This window comes from Delphinus delphis, chromosome 13 (assembly GCF_949987515.2).
Source record: "Delphinus delphis chromosome 13, mDelDel1.2, whole genome shotgun sequence".
Lineage (NCBI taxonomy): Eukaryota > Metazoa > Chordata > Mammalia > Artiodactyla > Delphinidae > Delphinus > Delphinus delphis.
The window spans coordinates 22,125,998-22,149,633 of record NC_082695.1 but is presented as its reverse complement, the minus strand read 5'-3'; the positions used below and the strand labels follow the sequence as shown (position 1 = coordinate 22,149,633).

Here is a 23,636-nt window from a genome sequence, read left to right as displayed (position 1 = left end):
ATGGGAACTCTGCAAGGCAGAGGGGCCGGGAAGCTGGACTTTGAGGGGCAGTACAGGGGGCTGTAGGCCCCGGATTGGCCTGTGCTCTGGTCACCCGTGAGGCTGTACCCCAGGCCAGGGCCAGAGTGGAGGGGCCACAGAGACCGACCCTGCCATTGGTCACCAGCCAGGGGCCAGAAACAGACTGGGAAACCTGAGGACTACACCATCAGCCTCATTTTACAGGTGAGGAAACAGGCTCAGAGAAGGGAAGCTGCCCTGAGGTCTGGTAGCTCCTGCTGGACACCTGGCTAGGGGGTGGGGATGGCCTGAGCCTCTGTTCTGCTCACCTACCCCCATTCCCCAGCTGCCCAGGTGATGGCCAGGGGAGCCCTGGCCTCACAGTTGTGCTTTGCAGGTGGATAGTGAAGGCCACTGAGAAGAAAGGCTGCTGGCCCTGCCCGGCTGCCCCTCATCTAAGCACACACTGAGACCAGGCTGGTGGGCAGTGAGGCTGGGGGCCTTTATTGGCCAATACACATCTACCTCCTGGTGTCTGTCACAAGCCGTTGTGGGAGCAGGTGGCCCCTCCCTCTCCATGCCCCCTCCGCCTGGGACATGAGAAGGACTGAGGGTTCAGGGGTCAGAACTGAGACAAGGAGCCCTGAATGTCCAGTCAGATCAGGTAGCTTGACCTCAGGGTCAGGAACCCAGCACCAGAAAACAAGGAGACGAGGGGTACAGGTGGGCCCCCCAGGTTTGGCTGGGGAGTGGGGAGGTGAGACTGCCCGCTCTCATCATCCCTGGGTGTGCTGAGGGCCGGGCAGAGCCCCAGCTTCCAAATCCCTCAGTTGCTTGGGGCCTGGATGGCCAGGCGGTTGATGAGAAGACAGAAGCTCCAAACCTGCCGCCCCTCCCCACAGGCCTGCATCACCCCATTTCACAGAGGGAAACTGAGGCCCACGGCCCTGAGCAAAGCCTCACCTCTTGCCTGGACCACACCTCCCTCTCAGGCTCCAGTCCCAGCTCAGCCTCATAGGAGGCAGATGCGCACGGGCTGCCAGGACCAAGACATGCCCACCCCAAAGGCCTAGGTGGCAGAAGGGACCCTGAGGATATTAATAAATACGGATGGCGGACCTTGGAGGCAGCTGGCCAAGTCCAGGCTGGGAAGGGAAGCCTGGCCTGGCCCTCACCAAGGGGCCACCACCACACTCAGTCTCTCTCGTTTCGGCTCCTGGGGGCCACGATCCGGTAGCTGGTGGCGTGTCCTCCCCTCTTGCCCCGCAAGAGGCTGGGGGTGCCCGTGCCGGCAGGGTCTGCCCCTGACCCCTCTGGTTCTGCGGGAGGGAAGGAAAGAGGCCGGGTTAGTGACGTCTGTGTGAGGTGCCCACCTTCCCTTGGCCCTCTGAGGGGGTGGGGGGTGGGGCTCTGCCCAAGTCTAAGAGGCAGAGGTGTGGGAAAGAAGGGGGTCTGCAAAGCTGGTTAGTGCCCCTCCCCGCAGGAGTTATTAGCCCCTAACCCAACTAGAACACTCAGGGCCTCTATTTGATTTTCTCTGTCAAGTGGGGATCAATGAACCCACCATGTTTCTGAAATGCTTAGCATGTAGCAGATGCTCCATAAACAGTATAGCTCTTTTCTTCGTTAACATATCTTGGAGCAGAGGTGTGCCCTGAATCATTCCCATTTCAGAGCTGGGTAAACTAAGGCCAGGCATCAGCCTCACTCTTCCTCTCTTTTCAGGTTAGGCCACCTGTAGTGGGGAAGGGTTTAGGAAGGCCAGGCTCTGCCACTGACCTACCGTGTGGCTTTGGACCTCTGTCAGGGCCTCAGCTGTCTCATCTCTAAAACCAGGGGGACAGTTCCAGATACAGAGGCCCTGGCCAACTCCAGTAATTACTGAAGTTAGTTTCGATTTAGCTATGGTGAGATATGCCCCAACCTGCAAATAAGCTGGCCCCCAAGAGTAAAACCGGATAATTGGCATTCTTCCCACCTGGAAAACTACTCAACCTTTAAAATGCAGATCAGGACCTACCTCTTCCAGGAAGCCTTATGTAACTATCACCTCAGTCCCTCTCAACGTTAAATGAGGGGTTAGGCAGCTCGGAAGGATGGGCTGTTTTTCCAGGGGGAGGGCCCCAGGATGGAGGACTTGGCTGAGCCTTCGAAACACTGTTCACAGGAGAGACACTTTGACTCTGGTGAGCACCAGCTTCCCACTGAAGGCAATGCCAGGGAGGGAGCTATACCCTCATACTCATAACTGTCTAGCACTCTGACCCTGTGTCTCATGCACCTCTGGGCTGAGATTTGGCGCCCTTGGGGCAGACAGGTATCTGCAATCACAGCCAAGGAACATTTCATGCCCTAAAACAGGGAGCATAGGAGGAGGGTAGCTCAAAGCTCAGGTTCCAACATCAGCTCAGGCCAAGTCCTGGCCCTATCATGTCCCAGTTATGTGGCCTTGGGCAAGTCCCAGAACCTTTAAGCCTCATCTGGAATGTGGGATGACACTCCTGTTGTCATACCCTTGCAGAGTGTTCAATGTGACCAAGAGTGGAAAGTGGTTTTCACAGTAAATGTTGGATTATTATGGTCACTAGGTTGGTGTGTTTTCGACCCAGGGCTCCTGCAGGTCTGGTCACTGTGAATCAGTCATGAGATGCTGTTCTGACATGATCAAATTCAGGGCTTTGGTTTCCCCCGGGCCCCACTCAGTGCCTAGCAAAGCAGAGGGGTCAGGGAACCTTTGCCGATGGAGCCCAAAGAGCTGGCGCTTCAGAGACCTGACCTAGGGCGGACCCCTGGCCTCACCACTACTATCCCTATGTCCCGGGGGAGTCACACGAGCCCTCTGAACCTGTGTTTCTTCATCTGTGAAGTGGGCACAGTGTCGCCCACCTAGAAAGCTTGTTGCAAGGACTGGAGATGATGGATGTAAATTTCCCGGCCCAGGTGGACTGGATGTGTGACAGCTGTTACTATTATCATCATTATTGATTATAATCTAAACATGAGCCCCATCTGGGTCTTTTGTTAGCACCTGCTGTGTATGATGGGCCAATGGGGAAGGCTCCATCTCCTCTACTCCCCTCCTCCTGGCCACACTGCCAGGTGCCTGGCACTTCCTCCCTGGGCTGCTGGAGACAGAGCCAGCTGAGGGGGGCGGAGCACAGATCCAAGGCCACAGTGTGTCCCTTCTGGCTCCCCTCCCAATCCTCCTGAGAGGGGAGTCGGGGGACACCTGACAAGGAGCTGAGCACCTGGGATTTGGTCCTTGGTCCTTCCTCTGGGAGAGGGGAGGAGGTCTGGGAGATGGTCTGAGTTTTCACAAGTTGGGGAAGCCCTGTGGCATGGCGAGAGCAGCTTTGGAAGCAGAACCCACACACCTTCCCACTTCTAGGCCTTTGTCCCCATGGGGGCTGCCCTCCCACCACTTCCTACTGGCACACTCGTAGGGACCTTCTATGACTAACGCAAGGGTCCCATCTTCCAGGAAGGCTTCTCCTCACACACATCCTTTGGTGCTCCTGTACCCCATGGCCCTCATCTCTATAGATGCTGAGGATTGCCCACCACCCAATGGGCAGCTCCCCAAGGTGGGTACCCTGAGATCTGCCTCAGACCCAGCCTGCAGTAGGTGTGCCCTACAGTTTTGCCAAATGAAGGAGGCTTGGCTCTAACCTTGGCTCTCCTTCCTGCTGGGGGCCTCAATTTCCCCATCTGTAAAATAGATGGGAGGTTGGACATTATGTCTGAGGCTGTGTGCACTGATGCGCTAGGACTGGGCTGAGAGATGGGGCAGCTGGGAGAAGGGCTGGGGCCTCTTCACGGGTAGGTGAGGAACGGGGTGGCCGATCCCTGACTCTCTCCAGGGCCAGCCACAGGCTCCAGTTTAACGTGGAGAGACCTCCTTAGGCCCACTGTGACAGCCAGGTGGTGTCTAACCTCCTTCCATGCCTCCCTGACCTACCTTCGAGGACCTTCTCAAATGGGGCCCTACCAGATCTTCTAGCCTCTGTTCTCACCCTCAGCAACCTCACAGAGCTGTCCCTCTAGGTTCTCTCTGGTCTCCTGGCTTTTGTCCATGCTGTTCCTCTGCCTGTTCACTTGCCCCCGATCCTTGCCTTTCAGGTCTCCACTTAGATGCCTCCTCCTCCAGGAAGCCCTCCTGAGATGCCCTCTACCACCCCCCCAGCCTGCATCAGGAGCACTTGTGGGCTTTGGTGGCCACCTGTATTCACTCCACTGTGATATTCCTCACCCTAGGTTTAACGCCCAGTTCCAGGGCTTCCCCCCAGCACCCTAAGCTCCATGAGAGCAGGACCCTGTCTGTCTTATCTGTTGGAGCCTGTGTCAGCAAGGTACCTGGCACAGAGCAGGTGCTCATTCACTCAAGAACTAGTTACCAGAACCTCCTCTGTGCCAGACACCGTCTGCTGGCTGGATGGAAGGGCTGAAGAGTGGCTGTCTGCTAGTCTGGATCCAGTATTGGGAGGTGCCTTCTGTGTCCCCAGGCCCTTCCCAGGCCCTTCCTGGCAGGGGCTGCCCCTGCCTGCCCACCCTGCCGTTACCTGGCCAGATGATGGCTTCCAGCAGGGTGACCCGTCTGGCCAGGAGCTCCAGCTGAGCCTGCTGCTGCAGGAAGCTCTGTAAGCTAGGAGCCTGATGGGAGATCGAGAAGAGCAGACGGTGCGTGTCCGGCCTCCAGGGGCTGGGCTGGGCACCGAGGGTGGGGGGCGGGGCCAGTTCCTTCTGGCTTCCGGGCAGGAGCCTGGGCGTGAGTCTCTGTTGGGACCTTGGCTGCTCCTTCTAAGTGGGGATGGGGCTCACTTGTCTCCTCAAGTGACCAGATGGGTGGAGAACTGGTGGGTGAATGCCTGGGGGAGGGTCTCTCAGGCCACTAAAGGGGGACCCTGGGGCCAGGATGGCCTGCCCAGTGAGAGCCTCTGGGGTCAGAACTGGTGGGTGGTACATTACCCAGAGTCCCCTGGGACCTGAGCCTGGCTCTGTCACCCACAGTCCCCTGCACTTCTGGAGTCTAGCCCCATGACCTGTTGTCCTGTGGGCCTGCAGACTGGCTCTGTTCCCCACAATTTCTCTTGAGCTGAGGCCTGACTGGGGTCTGGATTCATTACCCATAATCCTCCTGGGGGCCTGGGCTCTGACGTTATTACCCACAACCCCCTGCACTGTTACAGTCTGGCTCTGTTACCCACAGTCCCCTGCAGTTCTGGAGTTTGGCTCCATTGCCCATAATTCCTTTCAGACTTGAAATCTGTCACCTCTGGTTCCCCTGCAGGCCTGAAAACCACATTACCCACAATGTCTGGAGCTCCAGGTCTTACCACAGGGGTGGGGGCCTGGGTTTCTAGGGCCCCCCCCTTCACCCATGGACAAGGGACCAGTCATTGAGAGATGGGTGGTCTTGACCTTTCAGGTCTCCACCTGGAGAAGGGCAGGTACCTTATCCAGCCTCTTGACTGGACCCGGGCAGCTCCACCCTGGAGGGCCTGGGGAAGCCTGGCAGGCGGGGGCTGGGCTGTCTGTCCGTCTGTCTGTCTCTACTCACCATAGAGCCCAATCATTGTTTCCAAGATTAAAACCCTCTCAGCTAAAATCTTCAAAGCCTCGCGTAGTTGGTGCAACCCCTCCCCCTGTGGAGGAAAGAGACAGATGCAGCCGTGAAGGGGGCAGGGGAGGGGGCCCTGCAAAGCTTGTTGGAGGCCCATGCCCCACCCTGGACATGCACCTGCAGCTCCACACCACCTGCCACAGCCCAGGGCCCACGGACAGCAGGGACAAGACCAGGAGAGGATGGGAGGGGGCCAAGGCAGGCAGAAGCAACCTCCTCAGTAGGATCCCACCCAGCTGGCTGCTCTTTCCTCACACCCCTGCAAATCCTGCTGCACTGAGGGCGGGCGGAGGCCAGTCTGCAGGGGCAGCACTGCTGTCCCAGAGCCTGCCACAGAACCTGCCCAGACGCTGCCGCAGAGCCCCGGCCCCTCCTCCATCTCTGTTGCCTGAAACCAGTTGGTCTCACATCATCTGCATGATTCCTGCCACATCCCTGGGCCACTTGTACTCTTCTTTACTTAACAGTCTTTAAACTGACTCAATTTTGCCTTAAATACTGTATTTGTCTCACCCTAATTAACTCCATTGGTGGGATCAGGCTACTTACCGATATCCTTCCCACTCATGTCCAAATGAACATGTAAGAGTAAAATCAGAAAATGTTTGTGTGGCATCGCTGTTGGGAAGCCAGGCTTAAAATGCCGGCAAAGCTGAAGTTCAGGCCCAGGTGCCCCTGCCCCAGCCCTTTTGAGCCCATCCCTCCCTGGGCTCTGACTACTCCAGGTCCATGTGCTGCACATCCCGGAGCCCAGCCCTCAGCCCCACCCTCTCTTCTCAGCTGAGTCTCCAGCACCCAGGCCCGGGGATGCGGCAGCGGCCCTCAGACCCCTCCCCTAGGCCTCCCTGCTCTGGGGTCTCCTGTCTCAAGTGGTGCCGGTGCTGGCCAGGGACCGCCAGCTGGCCCTCACCTTCACTTCTTCCCAGTGTCTGTCTGTCTGTCCTTTCCTCCCCCAGCATAGGGTCCGCGGTCTTGCCAAAACTCCACACTCCCTCACTCCTTCCTCTTTCCGAGTCCAGACTAAAGCTATTTCTGGAATGTAGATATCTTAATTCTGACAGAGCACCAGGATAGCAATAGAACTATTCCCGCCCTGACACATCTGGGAGCCTCTCAGAGTGCTTCACTTAGTACAGATTAAATGAAGGGATGAGGTATAATATGCATCTTGGTACAATTACTACCTTCAAGGAAGCTGTTCCCACAAAAACGTCTAACAATCAAGAGTCCTCCCAACATGTCTGTTCTGAGTGAGCCCACTGTGGCCATGCTGAGACTGTCCCTTATGATCTGGCTGTCCTGTCCACATCACATGGATGGGGCCACTGACTGGCCATTGGGCCTGGGGGTCACCGGGTCACACTAAAGTAATCTCTCTTCAAGTATTACACCCATCTAAACATGGATGACCTTCAAAAATTACATTAAGCCACTGCCAGCATCGACAATGGGACAAGCTAATGTCATAAGCCTCCTGATGAGATGCAATAAGAGGGCACCACATCCCCAGTTAGTGCACCTGCCAAGGGTATTTAACCTGCATCTCATCACAAGGGAACAGTCAGACAAATCTAGACAGTGGGATAGTCACAAAATGACAAAGTCAAGAGAAAGAAGAAAAGGGCAGGGGGCCTATTTTACATGAAAAGAACCTAGAGGGCTTCCCTGGTGGTGCAGTGGTTGAGAGTCCGCCTGCCAATGCAGGGGACATGGGTTTGTACCCCAGTCCGGGAAGATCCCACATGCCGCAGAGAGGCTGGGCCCGTGAGCCATGGCCGCTGAGCCTGTGCGTCCGGAGCCTGTGCTCCGCAACGGGAGAGGTCACAACAGTGAGAGGCCCGCGTGCCGCAAAAAAAAAGAACCTAGAGATGTGACAACCAAATGCAACACATGAATCTTGATTGATCTTGTTTTTTTTTAAAACTAGCTACAAAAGGCATTTTGGGGACAATGGGTAAAATTTATATATAAGCTGTATATTAAGTGGCATCATTTCACTGAATTAATGTCAGCTTTCTCAGGTGTGACAGTGTTACTGTGGCTCTTTGGGAGAATGTCCATATTCTTTCAAGACACATGCTGATGTGTTAGGGGAGATGTGGATGAGGTCTGCAACTTACTTTCAAATGGATTAGAAAAAAAGATCTATAGATATATAAAGAGCGAAAGAACAAAGGCAGCAAAATACTAATAATTGGTCAGTCTAGAAGAAGGGTACAAGGATAGTCATTGTAGCAAATTTTCTATATATTTGAAAATTTTCAAAGTAAAAATATGGGGGAAAATGCCAAAAAAATATTCTGGGTGGGTGGCCTGCTGCTTGCACCAATGACGTCCCAGTGCCCTCCAATCCTGGCCTTAGTGTCCAGGGCCTGTTGGACACCCCCACTCGGCTGTCATGTAGACATTCCCCGTTCTCCATGGAGAAAACTCAGCAGGCCAGCTTCTCCTGGCTCTCTTCTCTCTTTTACTATTGTAAACATCTCCCTTAACTTCTCGCTCCCCCCTCCATAGCCAGACAAGCACCCAAGTGTCTCTCAGCTCCATTGACATCTGTCCCTCTTCACTGTCCCCCTTCTAGTTCCGGCCCCCACAGCCTCTTGCCAGGGTGACCAGGACAGCCTCCTGTCTAGTCTCTCTTTCTGCTCCCTTCTCCCATCCTTTCTCCACATGGCAATCAGAGGGATCTTTTGCAAACAAAAATCTGACCATGTCACTTCCCTACTTATAAATATTTCAATGACTCCCCACTGCCCATAGAACAAAGTCCTAATTCCTCAGCATGGCCTCTCAAGTCCTAAAAGCCTCTATGACCTCTGTCTCACTCCTTACCTGTCACACTCTGTCACTCCAAGTATTTGCAGCTCCTCAAACACCCTGGGCCCACTCTTGCCCCAGGGCCTTTGCATGTGATTTTTCCTCTCCTCTGCGTGAACACCCTTTGCCAGGCTTCGGCCTGGGTCTCCTTATCCAAGAAGATGCTAAATCTACCCCTCCACAATCATAGCTGAGCTCCCCCTGTCCTGTCACTGCTGGTTACTGGTCTGTTTCCCCCCACCCCACTGTGACCACCCTGAGGATGGGGACTGTGTCCAAATCACATCTATGTCCACAGTGCCCAGCCTGGGGCCTGGCACCCACCAAGGAGGCGCTTGGGGAAAGTTAGCTGGCTCCCCCAGTCCTGGGAGCTGAAAAGCCTGGGCTTCAGTTCAAGCTCTGCCAACAATTCACTCTGTGGAGTTGGGCCTCAGTTTTTCCTGTCTGAATAAGGGGTATGAGCTTTGGTCTAGATGGGCCAGCTGAGCCCCGTCACTCCCAGGCAGTGCCTGCAGTGCATCCTCATGACCACTGGGTGTCAATGCTGAGCCACAGCCAGGTCAGTGGCTCCAAAAGCTTCACTAAGTGGGGGTTGGTAGGTGGAGTGTGTATAGGAGCCCTCAGGCCTCTTCCCCACACAGACCTCATCCCCACCTGCCCCCAACAGAGCTGTTCCCCCAGCCCCCAAAGCCTCATGCAGCCCCAGCCCAGCGGGTCCCCTCCCAGGCAGGCGGCAAGCAGGGGCAGAAGTGCAGGTGGGTAAGTGGAAAGCAGGTGGATGGGCAGGGGCCCTGCTACCTCTTGTGGGGGCCCCTCCCACAGGTGGTCCTGAGTTTGAAGTCTGTTCTGGGAGAGTTCAGGCATCTGTTCTCCTGTTGGGACCCCCATATAGGGATGGGGCTCCCCAGCCTAATTCAGCCTTCATCCCACCTCTCCCACCTCCTCTAGGCGGGGTGAAAAATGTGTTTCCAAATGAAAGGTCTCTGGGAGAGGCCAGTGAAGGGGCCTAGAGGCGGCAGAGGGCTGGGATCACATGGGTCTAGCTGACCCCCAGCCCAGCTCATGCCTAAGCAGGCAGTATGCTTAAGAGGCTCTGGAGCCACTAGTGGGTAGAGGGTGGGTAAGGGAGTGGGGTGGCAGTGAGGGGCTGGGAGAGGCTTGCCCGAGAGGTAGCAGGACCCCAGAAGTCATGGAAAGACATGGGGGAGGGCTTGTGCAGGGTGGGGGGCTCCCACGGCTGTATCCATCACTGACCCCACAATCAGGAGCAGAGAGGGCAGGGCAGGCGCTGGGTGCTTCCCATGTCTTCATTAACTAATGCCTGCCAGGAAGTAGGGCGTGCCAGCCAGACTGCACCAGGGAGAGGGGTGGACGAGGGAGGGAGGCACAATACCAGCCTCCAAAAGAACTCCCCAGTTGCCTCTCCTGTCTGCCCCCATCCCATCCAGTTTTCCAAATGTGTCCTATATCAGTGATGGTTTCCAGGTCCCTGCACCGTGGGGCTTTTAGTCCTCCCCCCATGTCTCCTGGGTGGGTGATTTCTAGGCCCTGAAATTCATTCACTGCAAGTCTCTCTCGTGATGTGAAGGTTCTAGGATCCCACATGTGGTTTCTAGGTCCCCTTTCCCATTTATTCTATGTCTGCTGTGTATGTGACAGTTTCTAGACCTCCCTTCCCAGCCTTCATGGGCTTCCTTTGTGTACAGTGGTTTCCAGATCCCCCATCTCATTTTCCATGGTTTTCTGGTGCGTATGGCAGTTTCTAGGCCTCTCCTCCGACTCCTCATGGGTCTCCTGTGTATGTGATGGTGTCTGGGACCTCATGTTAATTATAGGTCTTTTGGGTACAATGGATCTAGGTCCCCTGACCTCATTTACCATGTACAACGTGTCCATGGTGGTTTCCAGGTCTCCCTTCCTGTGATTCACGGATTCCTATGTGTATGGTGGTGTCTAGTGCCCTGTCCCTTTTACCGAAGCGCTCCTGTGTACCTCAGCGTTTCTACAACTCCCTTCCTCTGCTGCATGGCTCTCCTAAGGCCTCCTGTCCCGTTCTTCTGTGTGGATATTGTTTTCATGCTTCCCTTTCTTTTGCAGACAGGGGAGCAGAAGCCAAAGCCCTTGCTGGGAGGGGGCTATGGAGGCAGGGGATGCAGTCTGGACTGGGTCAGCCCAAACTGCCCAGGAGGAACTGGCAGGGTCACCCTGGCCTGGAAAGGCCGCAGAAGGAAGGCAGAGATAGGGATAAAGACAGAGGCAAAGAATGTAGGGTCTGCTGATACGGCTGGCCCTGCCCACTGGGGAGGGACAGGATAGGGGAGGACGCTGGGGCTGAGAACTGGCAAGGCTCCCCACTTGGAGACCAGGTTGCAAAGGGGATCTGGATGGGGTGCCCCCACCCCCAAATAATCTCCTGAGTGTCCAGGGCGGGGAGGCAGCGGGAGGGCAGTGCTGGGCTAGTGGCTTACCCAGTGGCTCTTCTCACCAGGGTCTCCTTTGGGGCCAGGTTCTCCCTGCAAGGAGAGAGAGGTAGGAACAGTGAGAGAGGCGAGGATAGAGAGAGGAAGAGAGGCTGAGCAAGGGTGAGACAGAGAGTAGCTCGTTTGGGCGAGATAAAAATGCAAAAAAACAACTGTTTGAAGGCAATGGAAAGTGATAAAGAACAGCCAGTAACTGAAGGATATCTGACCTTAGAAAGAAGGGAACTGCACTGGGTAACATCAGTATATTTATGGCTTTTCCTCTGAGGGCTCATCCCAACCCCCTCTGCCTGGCAAACAGCTCAAGCAGCAAGCTTTAGTCTTATTGGCCTGAGGAATCAGAGGTCGGGGTCAAGACTGACAAAGAAGGAGGAAACGGAGGGGAAATGCTGGAAAGCAGGGAGCCACAGTAGGGGAGCAAAATCTGTATAAATACTCCACTCTAATCCTTGGATGGTCCGTGAAATGCCCATGCTAAAGTCACAGAGCTGAGTTGGAGCCACACCATAGAGCAAAACTCAACACTCTTCAGAGGAAGACTGTCTTCACTATATTGTCTATATTGTCCAGGATGCAATACAAAATTATTAGACATGTGAAGAAATGGAAAAATGTGACCCATATGCAAGAGAAAAATCAGTTAGTAGAAACAGACCCATACCAACCCAGGTACTGGGATTACCAGACATGGAGATTAAAATACCTGTGACAACTATGTTAACGGATATAGTGGAGGGACTTCCCTGGTGGTCCAGTTGTAAAGAAGCCACCTTCCAATGCAGGGGATGTGGGGCAACTAAGCCTGCATGCCACAACTACTGAGCTCGCGTGCCTCAACTAGAGAGCCTGCACGCTGCAAACTACAGAGCCCATGCACCCCAGAGGCAGCATGCCACAACTAGAGAAGAGAAAACCCGCATGCCACAACTAGAGAAGAGAAAACCCGCACACCACAACTAGAATCGCGCGCACTGCAGTGAAAAGCCCACGTGCCACAACAAAAGCTCCCACGTGCCTCAGTGAAGAGCCCGCCTGCCACAACTAAGACCCAACGCAGCCAAAAATTAAAAATTGAATCTAGTGGAATTGATACAATGGGTGATGAGATGGGGAATTTCAGGAGGGATGTGAAAATTATGAAAAGAGAATCAAATGGAAATCCTGGAAATAAAAATGATAATACTAGAAATAAAAAATTAATTAGCTGGGATTAATTGAAGATGTGCCATAACAGAAGAAAGAATCAACTAACTTGACAGGTCAATGCAATAATTCTAAGTGAAGCACAGAGAGAAGAAAGATTTTTAAAAAAATTAACAGAGGGCTTCCCTGGTGGCGCAGTGGTTGAGAGTCCGCCTGCCGATGCAGGGGACATGGGTTCGTGCCCCGGTCCGGGAAGATCCCACATGCCGCGGAGCGGCTGGGCCCGTGAGCCATGGCCGCTGAGCCTGCGCGTCCGGAGCCTGTGCTCCGCAACGGGAGAGGCCACAACAGTGAGAGAGGCCTGCTTACCGCAAAAAAAAAAAAAAAAAAAAAAAAAAAAAAAAAATTAACAGAGCCTCAGACTTCCCTGGTGGCACAGTGGTTAAGAATCCGCCTGCCAATGCAGGGGACATGGGTTCAAGCCCTGGTCCAGGAAGATCCCACATGCCGCGGAGCAACTAAGCCCGTGCACCACAACTACTGAGCCCGCACTCTAGAGCCTACGAGCCACAACTACTGAGCCTGTGTGCCACAACTACTGAAGCCCACGCACCTAGAGCCCATCCTCCGCAACAAGAGAAGCCACGGCAATGAGAAGCCTGCGCACTGCAACAAATAGTAGCTCCCGCTCGCTGCATCTAGAGAAAAGCCTGCACGGAGCAACAAAGACCCAAATGCAACCAAAAATAAAATAAAATAAATAAAATAAATTAATTTTTTAACAAAAGTGGGCGTAGCTATATTAATTTCAGACAGAGCACACTTCAGAGCAAGGAAAGTTATCACGGACATAGAGGGGTCAGCATTCCATGAAGGCATAACAATCCTTAATGTGTATGCACTTTACAACGGAGCATCAAAATATGTGAGGCCAAATCCGATAGAACTGCAAAGAGAAATATATGAATCCGCCAATGCCATTAATCAACCAGATAAAATTGACATCTATAGACCACTTTATCCAGTAACAGCAGATTACACATTCTTCTCAAGCTCACATGGAACATTCACCAAGATAGACCACATTCTGGCCCATAAAATATAACTCAACAAATTAAAAAGAATAAAAATCATACAATGTATGCTCTTAGACCACAATGGAATTAAACTAGAAATCCCTAACAAAAAGATAACTGGAGGGAATTCCCTGGCGGTCCAGTGGTCAGGACTCCAAGCTTCCATTGCCGGGGGCATGGGTTCGATCCCGGGTCGGGGAATTAAGATCCCACAAGCCACGAGGCACAGCCCCCCTCACAAAAAAGGATAACTGGAAACTCCCCCAATACTTGGAGATTAAACAAAAGACTTCTAAATAACAGGTGGACCAAAGAACAAATCTCAAGAGAAATTTTAAAATACTCTGAACTACATGAAAATAAAAATGCAGGGCTTCCCTGGTGGCGCAGTGGTTGAGAGTCCGCCTGCCGATGCAGGGGACACGGGTTCGTGCCCCGGTCCGGGAGGATCCCACATGCCGCGGAGCAGCTGGGCCCGTGAGCCATGGCCGCTGAGCCTGCGCGTCCGGAGCCTGTGCTCCGCAACGGGAGAGGCCACAACAGTGAGAGGCCCGCGTACCGCAAAAAAATAAAAAAATAAAAAAAAAAGAAAAAGAAAATAAAAATGCAACTTAGCAAAATTTGTGGGAGATGGTGAAAGCAGTGCTTAGAGGGAACTTAGTATAAATCTACACTAGTCAAGACAGTGTGGTATTGGCTAAAGAATAGTCAAATAGATTAATGGAACAGAATAGAGAGCCCAGAAACAGACCCACATAAATGTAGTTGACTTTTCTTTGACAAAGGAGCAAAGGCAATACAATGGAGCAAAGGTAGTCTTTTCCACAAATGATGCTGGAACAACTGGACATCTAAATGCAAAAACATGAATCTAGACACAGACCTCATACTCTTCACAAAAATTAACTCAAAATATATCACAGACCTAAATGTAAAATGCAAAACTATAAAATTCGTAGAAGATAACATAGAAGAAAACCTTGATGACCTTGGGTTTAATGATGACTTTTTAGATACAATGCCAGAAGCACAATCCATGAAAGAAATCATTGATAAGCTGGACTTCATTAAAATTACAAACTTCTGCTCTGCAAAAGTGAATGTCAAGAGAATTAGAAGACAAGTTATAGACTCGGAGAAAATATTTGCAAAAGATACATCTGATAAAGGTGTACAAAGGTGTATCTCTGTATATGCAAAATATACAAAGAACTCTTAAACTTCAACAAGAAGAAAACAAACAACCCAATTTAAAAAGCTTTTGCACAGGAAAGGAAATGTCATCAACAAAATGAAAAGGCGACCTATGAAATCGTAAAAGATATTTGCAAGCCACATGTCCAATAAGGAGTTAATATCCAAAATATATAAGGAACTTATACAACTCAATAGCAAAACCCCCAAATAAGCCAATTAAAAAATGGGCTAAGGACCTGAATAGACATTTTTGCAAAGAAGATATACAAATGGCCAATAGGTATGTGAAAAGATGCTCAACATCACTAGTCATCAGGAATATGCAAATCAAAACCACAACCTGAGCTATCACTTCATACCTGTTAGGATGTCTGTTATCAAAAAGATGAGAGATAACAAATGGTGGTGAGAATGTGGAAAAAGGGGAACACTTGTATACTGCTGGTGGAAATGTAAACTGGTACAGCCATTATGGAAAACAGTATGGAGATTCCTCAAGAAATTAAACATAGAACTACTGTATGATCCAGCAATCCCACTTCTGGTTATCTATCCAAAGGAAAGGAAATCACTGTCTTGAAGAGGTATGTTCATTGCAGCATTATTCATCATAGCCAAGATATGGAAAGAACCTGTGTCCATTGATTGATGAACAGATAAATACTATGTGGGTTATACACACACACACAGGAATATTATTCAGCCTTAAAAAAGAAGGAAATCCTGCCATTTGTGACCACATGGATGAATCTGGAGGGCATTATGCTAAGTGAAATAAGCCAGACAGAGAAAGACAACTACCGTGTGGTATCACTTATACGTGGAATGCGGAAAAAAAAAAAAGAAAAGAAAAGAAAAGTTGAACTCAGAGAAACAGTAGAACGGTAGAACGGTGGTTGCCAGGGACTGGGTTGTGGGGAGGGAAGGAATGGAGAAAGGTTGGTAAAAGGGTACAAACTTTCAGTTATAAGATGACTAAGTTCTTTTTCTTTTTCTTTTGGCTGCATCGTGCAGCTTGAGGGATCTTAGTTCCCCGACCAGGGACTGAACCCATGGCAGTGAAAGTGCCAAGTCCTCACCACTAGACTGCCAGTGAACTCCCAGATGACTAAGTTCTAATCTAAGGATCTAAGATATAGTATGGTGACCATAGTTTCTTACAAAAACTTACAAAAAAGTTTATAAAACTAACCATACTCTTACCATATGATCCAGCAATTGCACTCATTGGCATTTAACCAAATTAATTGAAAAGTTATGTCCACACAAAGACCTACACTTGGATGTTTATAGCAGCTTTATTCACTATTGCCAAAACGTGGAAGCAACCAAGATGTCCTTCAGTAGGTGAATGGATAAATGAACTGTGGTACATACAATGGAATATTATTCAAAAAAAAAAGGGCTATCAAGCCATGAAGAGACACGCTGGAACCTTAAATGTGTATTATTAAGTGAAAAAGGCCAATCTGAAAAGGCTACATACTGTATTATTCCAGCTATATGACATTCTGGAAAAAGCAAAAACGTGGAGACAGTTAAAAGATCAGGGGTTAGAAGGGAGAGAGGGATGAATAAGCAGAGCACAGAGGATTTTTAGGGCAGTGAAATATTCTATATGATACTACAATGGTGTATACATGTCATTATACATCTATTAATACGCATAGAATGTACAACACCAAGAATGAATCCTAATGTAAACTATGGACTTTGGGGGATAATGACATGACAATGTGGGTTCATCAATCGTATCAAATGCACCACTGTGATGTGAGATGTCGATGGTGGGGTAGGCTATCCACGTGTGGGGACACGGAGTATATGAGAATTCTCTGTACTTTCTACTCAATTTTGCTGTGAACTCAAAAAATGCTGTAAAAAAGAATTTTATTCATTAAACAAAACAACCAACGAAAAACACAACCCAGCAAGCTTACAGATCCGGGAATCTCAGCCAACCCAAAGCAGGATAAACACAAAGAAAATCACAGCCATCCACATCATGATCAATCTGATGAAAACCAAGGGTAAAGAGAAAGTCTTAAATGCCAAAGGAAAAAGAGACATATTATGTACAGGGGAAAAACAATAAGAATGACAGTCAGTTTCTCATGAGAAATTGTAATTGTCTACATAAGCCAGAGGACCACGGAACAACATCTTTAAAGTAATAAAGGGGGATAAAACTGCCAACCTATCATTTTATATCCAGTGAAAACATCTTTCAAAAATTAAGGTTAAATACAGTTTGAGATAACAAAAGCAGTGAGGATTTGTTGCCAGCAGACCCACACCACAAAAAAGGCTAAAGGATGTTCTTTAGGCTCAAGAGAGATGATACTATATGAAAATCTGGATCTACAGGAAGGTATAAAGAGTATAGAAATGATAAATACATCATGAGATGTAAAAGACTATTTTTCTTTGTTTTTCAAACTTCTTTAAAAGTCAACTGTTTAAAGCAATAACAACAATGTATTGAGGATTTATAACAAATACAGAAGTAAAATATATGATGGCAATAGCACAAGGACAGAAGGGAGTGGATTATACTGTTGTAACGTTCTTATGTATACATGAAGAGGTATAATACTAATTCAAGTAAAAGGATGCATATTGTTATCCTTAGAGCAACCGTGAAAAAAGTAACACAAAGAGGTATAGTGAAAAAGTCATTAGTAGAGACAACACAGAACAATTCTCAATCCAAAAGAAGGTAGGGGATCTAAAAAAAAAGGTACAAATGAACTTATTTACAAAGCAGAAATAGAGTCACAGATGTAGAAAACAAACTTATGGTTAACAGGGAGGAAAGGGGGGAGGAGGGATAAATTGGGAGATTGGGATTGACATATACACACTACTGTATATAAAATAGATAACGAATAAGGACCTACTGTATAGCACAGGGAACTCTACTCAATACTCTGTAATGACCTATATGGGAAAAGAATCTTAAAAAGAGCAGGTATTTGTATATGTATAACCGATTCACTTTGCTGTACACCTGAAACACAACATTGTAAATCAATTATACTCCAATAAAATTTTTTTTAAAATCTAAAATAAAAAAAAAAGAAGGCAGGAAAAGAAGGGGAGAAAAAGAAATAAAGGAGACATTGGGGTAAGTAGAACACAAATAGCCAGATAGTTGACTTAAGCAGAACCATATCAATAATAATATACATCACTAAATGTAAATGGAGGGACTTCCCTGGTGGCACAGTGGTTAAGACTCCATGTTCCCTTGGGCTTCCCTGGTGGCGCAGTGGTTGAGAGTCCGCCTGCCGATGCAGGGGACATGGGTTCGTGCCCCGGTCCGGGAAGATCCCACATGCCGCGGAGCGGCTGGGCCCGTGAGCCATGGCCGCTGAGCCTGCGCGTCCGGAGGCTGTGCGTCTGGAGCCTGTGCTCCGCAACGGGAGAGGCCACAGCAGTGAGAGGCCCGCGTATCGCAAAAAACAAAAAACAAAAAAAAAGACTCCATGCTCCCAATGCAGGGGGCCCGGGTTCGATCCTTGCTCAGGGAACTAGATCCCACATGCATGCTGCAACTAAGAGTTCACATGCTACAACTAAGGAGACCACGAACTGCAACTAAGGAGCCTGCAAGCTGCAACTAAGGAGGCTGCCTGCTGCAACTAAGACCCATTGCAACCAAATAAATAAATAAATGTAAATGGAGAATTCCCTGGTGGTCCAGTGGTTAGGACTCCATGCTTTCACTGCCGAGGGTGCGGGTTCAATCCCTTTTTGGGGAGCTAAGATCCTGCAAGCTGGGCAGTGTGGCCAAAAAAAAAAAAAAAAAAAAAAAGTAAATGAACTCAATAGTTAGGCTGTTTAAAAAAAAAAAGCAAGACTCAAGTATGTCTTTTTTCTTTTTTTGGCCGCACCACGCAGAATGCAGGATCCCAGTTCCCTGACCAGGGCTCGAACCCATGTCCCCTGCATTGGCAGGCGGATTCTTAACCACTGCACCACCAGGGAAGCCCAAGACACGCTTTTAATAGAAAGACAAACAAGTTGAAAGTAAAAGGATTGGAAAAGATATATCACGCAAACACCAAGCATAAGAAAGCTGGTGTGGCTATTTTAATATCAAACAAAATAGAATTCAAGACAAGAAGTATTACCAGAGAGAAAGATATTCATTTCATACAGATAAAAGGACCAAGAAGTCATTAAAATCTTGAAAGTGTATGCACCTAATAACAAAGCTTCAAAATACATGGAGCAAAAACTGACCAAACTAGAGCGAGAAATAGACAAATCTACAGTCATAGTTGGAGAGATGGAGAAAGAGAGAAATACAAAGAGTCAGAGAGATGGAGACGCAGAGGGAAGATAAGAGAAAGACAAACAGGTACAGAGATACAGAGCGAGAGCGAGGGAGATGGAGGCAGCCTGATCCTAAGAGGCTAATGGAACCCTGAGACGGGGGGTAAGAAAGGAGACGGAGCTTGCTCTGGACCAGACAGGGAGGGACAGGGGCTCTGGCCATAGGAGATGGAGCCATAGCAGGGGTCTGGGCCTGTGGGATCCTGGAGGGGGTGCTGCAGGGTGGGCAGCATCACTTACCTGCTGCCCCATGGAGCCCTGGGGGCCAGGCTCCCCACGCAGTCCCTGTAGGAGGGAGGAGAAGAATGGAGTGCGCTGTCAGAGGGTCTGACCCAGGGTGCCCAGGACTCCCCAGAATCCTTCACCCAGGGCCACCTCAATACTCACTCTCTCGCCCTTCTCTCCTGGGTGGCCGGAGATTCCTTTGGGTCCAGTGGGGCCTGGGGGTCCCTGAGCAACAAGACAGGGCCTCAGCCTTGTGCTGGGGCAGGGTAGAGGGGGCAGGGACTTAGGGGGCAGAGGGGTAGGGAAGGGCACCCCAGCTTGCCCTGGGCTTCTGGGCCCTTCACCACACACCCAATGCCTAGCACACAACAGGAAGTGCATACAGCTCAGTGTTCAGAGCGATGGCCCTGGAGTCAGACAGTCCCTGCATTGATCTGGAAGCTGCCATGTGCTGGCCACAGCCCTAGGGCAAGAATCTCCACCTTTCTTGGCCTTAGGTGATAACAATACTTGCTTCTTGTTACATGGACTGAATAAGAAGATTTACGGAAAGTATCTTGCACATTAAGTGCTCCATAAATGCTTGAATGAATGAATGAAAGGATGGATGAATGGATGATGGATGGATGGGTGGTTGAGTGGGTGGGTGGGTGGATAGGTGAGTGGATGGATGGGTTGGGTGCAGGGGGGGTGGGTGGATGGACGGACAGAAGAGTGGGAGTACTTGGAGAAATACTCACTATATGTCCAGGATTCCCAGGGATGCCCATGGGACCAGGAGGTCCAGGAGGACCTGGAATAAGACATGATGCCCTCAACAGTACAATGCCAGGAAGTCCACCATCAGCTCCCTCCTGATAGCCAGCCCCTAGTCTCTCTGCCATCCCTCAACCCTGCCCCTTACCCTAGACCTGGACTCAACTTACCCATGGGTCCTGGTGGGCCTGGGGGCCCAGTCGGTCCCTGGGGCCAGTAGCTGCTGGTCTCAGTGAAGGTGTTGGACAGAAATGGGTCCCCTGGGGGAGGAAAGATGAGTGAGCAGGGCTGGGCTGGGCGGGGCAGAGTGGGGCAGTCAGTTTTTTTTTGTTTGTTTGTTTGTTTGTTTCCAGTACACGGGTCTCTCACTGCTGCGGCCTCTCCCGTGGAGCACAGGCTCCGGACGCACAGGCTCAGCGGCCATGTCTCATGGGCCTAGCCACTCCGCGGCATGTGGGATCTTCCCGGGCCAGGGCACAAACCTGTGTCCCCTGCATCGGCAGGCGGACTCTCAACCACTGCACCACCAGGGAAGCCCGGGCAGTCAGTTTTAACCTGTCACTTCTGCCAAGCCAGCTTTGACTGCCCTGTGGGACAGCCTGCAGCATGGCTGGGGCCACCAGGCACCCACTCCAAGGGTGGGGAGTCAGGAGACTGTTGGCCATGCAGGACCAGGAAGCAGGGAGACACTGCCAGAGTCTAGCCAGTGACATCCAGCAAGTGTCTACCCTGCTGAGCCTGTACTGTCACGTGCCTAATGGGAATAATAATAAAAGTTACCATTTTTGACACTTACTTTGTGCCAAGCTTCTGTGCATGGGTGTCATACAGATAAGGAAACTGAGACTCTGAGATGGAGAATGTTTTGTTGTTGTTGTTGTTTTTTGGCAACACGTGGGATCTTGGTTCCCTGAGCAGGGATCGAACCCGTGCCCCCTGCATTGGAAGGGCAGAGTCTTAACCACTGAACCGCCAGGGAAGTCCCTTGGAGAGGGAGAATGAATGAATGGTGCCTGGTCACGCACCAAAGGTATGATGCAGATGGGGTTGAACCTGGCATTCCAAGCGCTGACCCCTGGCAGCGCGCGTGCACGCCAGGCTTTGGAGAAGGTGAAGGATGCGCGTCAGGGCCCAGCTGGGCGGAGGGGGCAGGTCCTCTCTGAGCACAGAGGCAGGGCTCTGGCCTTGGGAGTTCAGGGGTCACATCCTGCTGCTAGGCCTTGAGCTTCCCAGTGCTCTGAGGGCTGGATCCTGGCCAGCTCCAAGGCTTAGTGGGAGGGCCTGATGCTGGTGGCTCCCAGCACAGGCTCTGGAGGGTTCGTGGATCTGAAGCCGGCCCCCCTGTGCCCTGGCTGTGTGATCTCCCCTCTCTGGCCCTCAGTTTTCCTCATCAGTGACAACAGCGCCCACTGGAGGATCAGGTGACTTATGGCCCAAGGCCAAGCCTGGTATACAGAAGGTGCCTGGCAGATGGTCATGCCAGCCTCACCCCACCACCACCTGGACCTGCTGTGACTCCAAGGGACTCACCATGCTGGGAGATCCGGGCATAGGGTGGTCCAAGTGGGGCTGGGGGGCCAGGAGGCCCTGGGGGGCCTGGAGGTCCCCTCTCTCCAGGGGTGCCCACAGCTCCAGCCTGGCCAGGGATCCCTGGGGGGCCCTGCGGACCTGCAATGGAACCAGGGGGTTTGGTGGGTGTGCAAGAGGCAGGGAGGCCCAGGGTGGCCCAGGGATGAGGCAGCCAGGGGCAGCAGGTACGAGATGGCTCCAGAGGCCACAGGCCAGACTCCCTCCCTGGCCGTCTATGAGGGGGATGAACACAGCCCTCCCCTGAGGCTTCAGGACAGTGGACACTTGGTACACAACAGGTGCCTAGCAGACGCTGATTTCCAGAATGTTCTCTCTTCTCTCTTCTAGGCTTTTGCACGAGCTGCTCCCTCTATCAGTCCTCCCTTGGCGCTGCCTGGTGTGCACTTCTGGTCATTCTGAGGCCTCACCTAAGGTGTAGCTCCCACTGGAAAGCCCTCCCCGTCCCCCACTCCATCCAGGCTGGGTCTGGGCTTCCCTCCTTAGAGCTCCCTTAGCTGCACCGTCCCCCATAAGAACCCTGGTCACATGGGGTGGGCACTGCTATTTCTCCCCTGCCTACTAGGCCCACCCCCACTAGCCTTCATGGTCTGGGAGCTCCAGGAGGGCAGGGTCTGGTAAGGAAGGCCCCAGCCTGGGCTCACCTGAGCAGGGCTGGCCAGGGGAGCTGGAAGGGCCGGTGTTGTGGGCACTCACCTGGCAGGCCTCTCATCCCCATTGGGCCCCGGCTGCCAGGGTCTCCCTTGGGGCCAGAGGGCCCAGGAAGCCCCCGGGCACCAACTCGATCTGGGGGAGAAAGTTCATCAGCTCCGCAGCTCCGGCCTTGCGCTTGGCCTGCCCCCGGCCCTGCCCGCCCCGCTAGCACCTACCATCTCGGGGGAGCAGAGGGGCCCTCACGTTTTCTCTGGTTCCTGGTAGCCCTGGGGTGGAGAGGTAGGCAGGGGTCAGTGGTGTCTAGAGTTCCTACCCCTGCTCCATCAGCTGCTGGGCCTCCCAGGACTCCAGTGCTCAGGGGCCCCTGGAGACCATCCCCTCAGGCCCAAGGGAAAACTAGGAAGACTGAGGCCCACAAGGGGGTCAAGCTGGGAGTCAGCAGCAGGGAGGGGGCTGGATCCAACTCACTGCCACACGGGAGCGTGTTCCCCACTGACCCACTCACCTTGGAGGCCTCCATCCCCGGGGCTGCCCTGGGCAGCTGGGGAACCCCAGAGCGGGGCAGGGTCCTCAGGGGCAGCTGGGGTCGGGGGCACTGCCTGCTCAGTGACAGTCAGCACCGCCACCTATGGAGGAAGAGGACAATAGGGATGGGGTGGGTACCAGGGTCTCGCCAGGGTCAGGCCAGCTCGGGGCCCTGGTGTTGGGGGGCAGCAGGCCACGTGGCTGGCAGAACCCAGCCTGGAGTGGAGACCCGGACTCACAGGGGCCCCGAACTTCATCAGAAGTGACCATGGTTTTCAAAATGCACAATTCATCACATTCATCCACTTTGAGTTCTGAGACTGTCCTTGTGTTTGCTGGGCCGTGCGGCTTTCTCCTATGCTTACCTGCATGTTAATAAGTATATTTATATACATTTAGATGCATACATAATATTAAACTTCTCTTGGTCTGTTAAAGCACCACAGGCTGCACGGATTTTTACTAAATTTGAAGGGAAATTTGGGAGGGTCTGGCATGAAACAGAGGTGCCGAGGTGTGTACAAAACCACTTTTGGACCCAGTGGAGGGGAGAGCCTGAAGGGTCAGCGGTGTCCCCTGAGCCACTTACTGAGGATTAAGAGAGGTCAGAACGTCCGCAGACCAGGAAGTGGGGGGCCATGTAGACGTGCCCAGAGAGAAGCTGACCCGGAACTGAGACCCAGCCCCCAGATCTGAGCTGAGCTGCCCCTCCTGCCGGCTTCCCCTGGGAGGGAGCTTGGGGAGCAGGGTGGGGTTCCTGGGGTGCTCACACCTCATAACGGGGGTTTTAACCCATGCTGTTTAGAAGCTTGGTTTTTCCACTTGATAGATCAGGGGCATCTTTTCGTGTTGGAAAATGCAGGCGTTGTTAATGGCTGTCCAGTATTCCACTGAGCCACACTTGCTCATTATACAACCACCCCTTCTGTTGTTTGGTTTTCAAATTTCCCTCTTAATTAACACTTGGATGAACATCTTTGCAACTAATCTTCCTAAGATAAATTCCCAGAGGAGGGAATGGATATGGAGATTAATGTAAATGCATCTATGTGTGTTTAGAAAATCTGGAAGAAAAGATGCTTAAATGTTGGCAATCGCTCTCTCTGGGGGCACAGGCGACAGAGGCCAATGGTTTTCTGGTAGGTTTTTCATGGTGCTGAGTTTTTCATGTTTCTAAATTTAGAATGTCTTACTTTTTAATGGTTAAAAACTTTT

General features: G+C 51.5%; 1 protein-coding gene across 3 annotated transcripts in view; it reads right to left on the bottom strand.

Annotated features, from left to right (window-relative positions):
- Nucleotides 1-487: 487 nt before the first annotated feature.
- The window catches only part of EMID1 (EMI domain containing 1), a 41,123-nt gene continuing 17,974 nt past the window's right edge, over nt 488-23,636 (bottom strand). The window contains exons 6-16 of one of the 3 annotated variants that reach the window (XM_060028289.1): nt 22,402-22,522; nt 22,112-22,162; nt 21,939-22,028; nt 21,186-21,323; nt 19,826-19,915; nt 19,640-19,692; nt 19,062-19,124; nt 18,915-18,959; nt 10,906-10,950; nt 5,558-5,642; nt 488-1,319 (exon numbers count right to left, since the gene is read on the bottom strand). In XM_060028289.1, coding sequence (XP_059884272.1) covers nt 1,195-1,319; nt 5,558-5,642; nt 10,906-10,950; nt 18,915-18,959; nt 19,062-19,124; nt 19,640-19,692; nt 19,826-19,915; nt 21,186-21,323; nt 21,939-22,028; nt 22,112-22,162; nt 22,402-22,522 — 906 coding nt within the window. In that variant the 3' untranslated portion in view covers nt 488-1,194. Of the gene's footprint in view, nt 1,320-4,559; nt 4,651-5,557; nt 5,643-10,905; nt 10,951-18,914; nt 18,960-19,061; nt 19,125-19,639; nt 19,693-19,825; nt 19,916-21,185; nt 21,324-21,938; nt 22,029-22,111; nt 22,163-22,401; nt 22,523-23,636 lie in introns of all 3 variants that reach the window. The other 2 variants (XM_060028288.1, XM_060028287.1) reach the window with 2 other exon arrangements.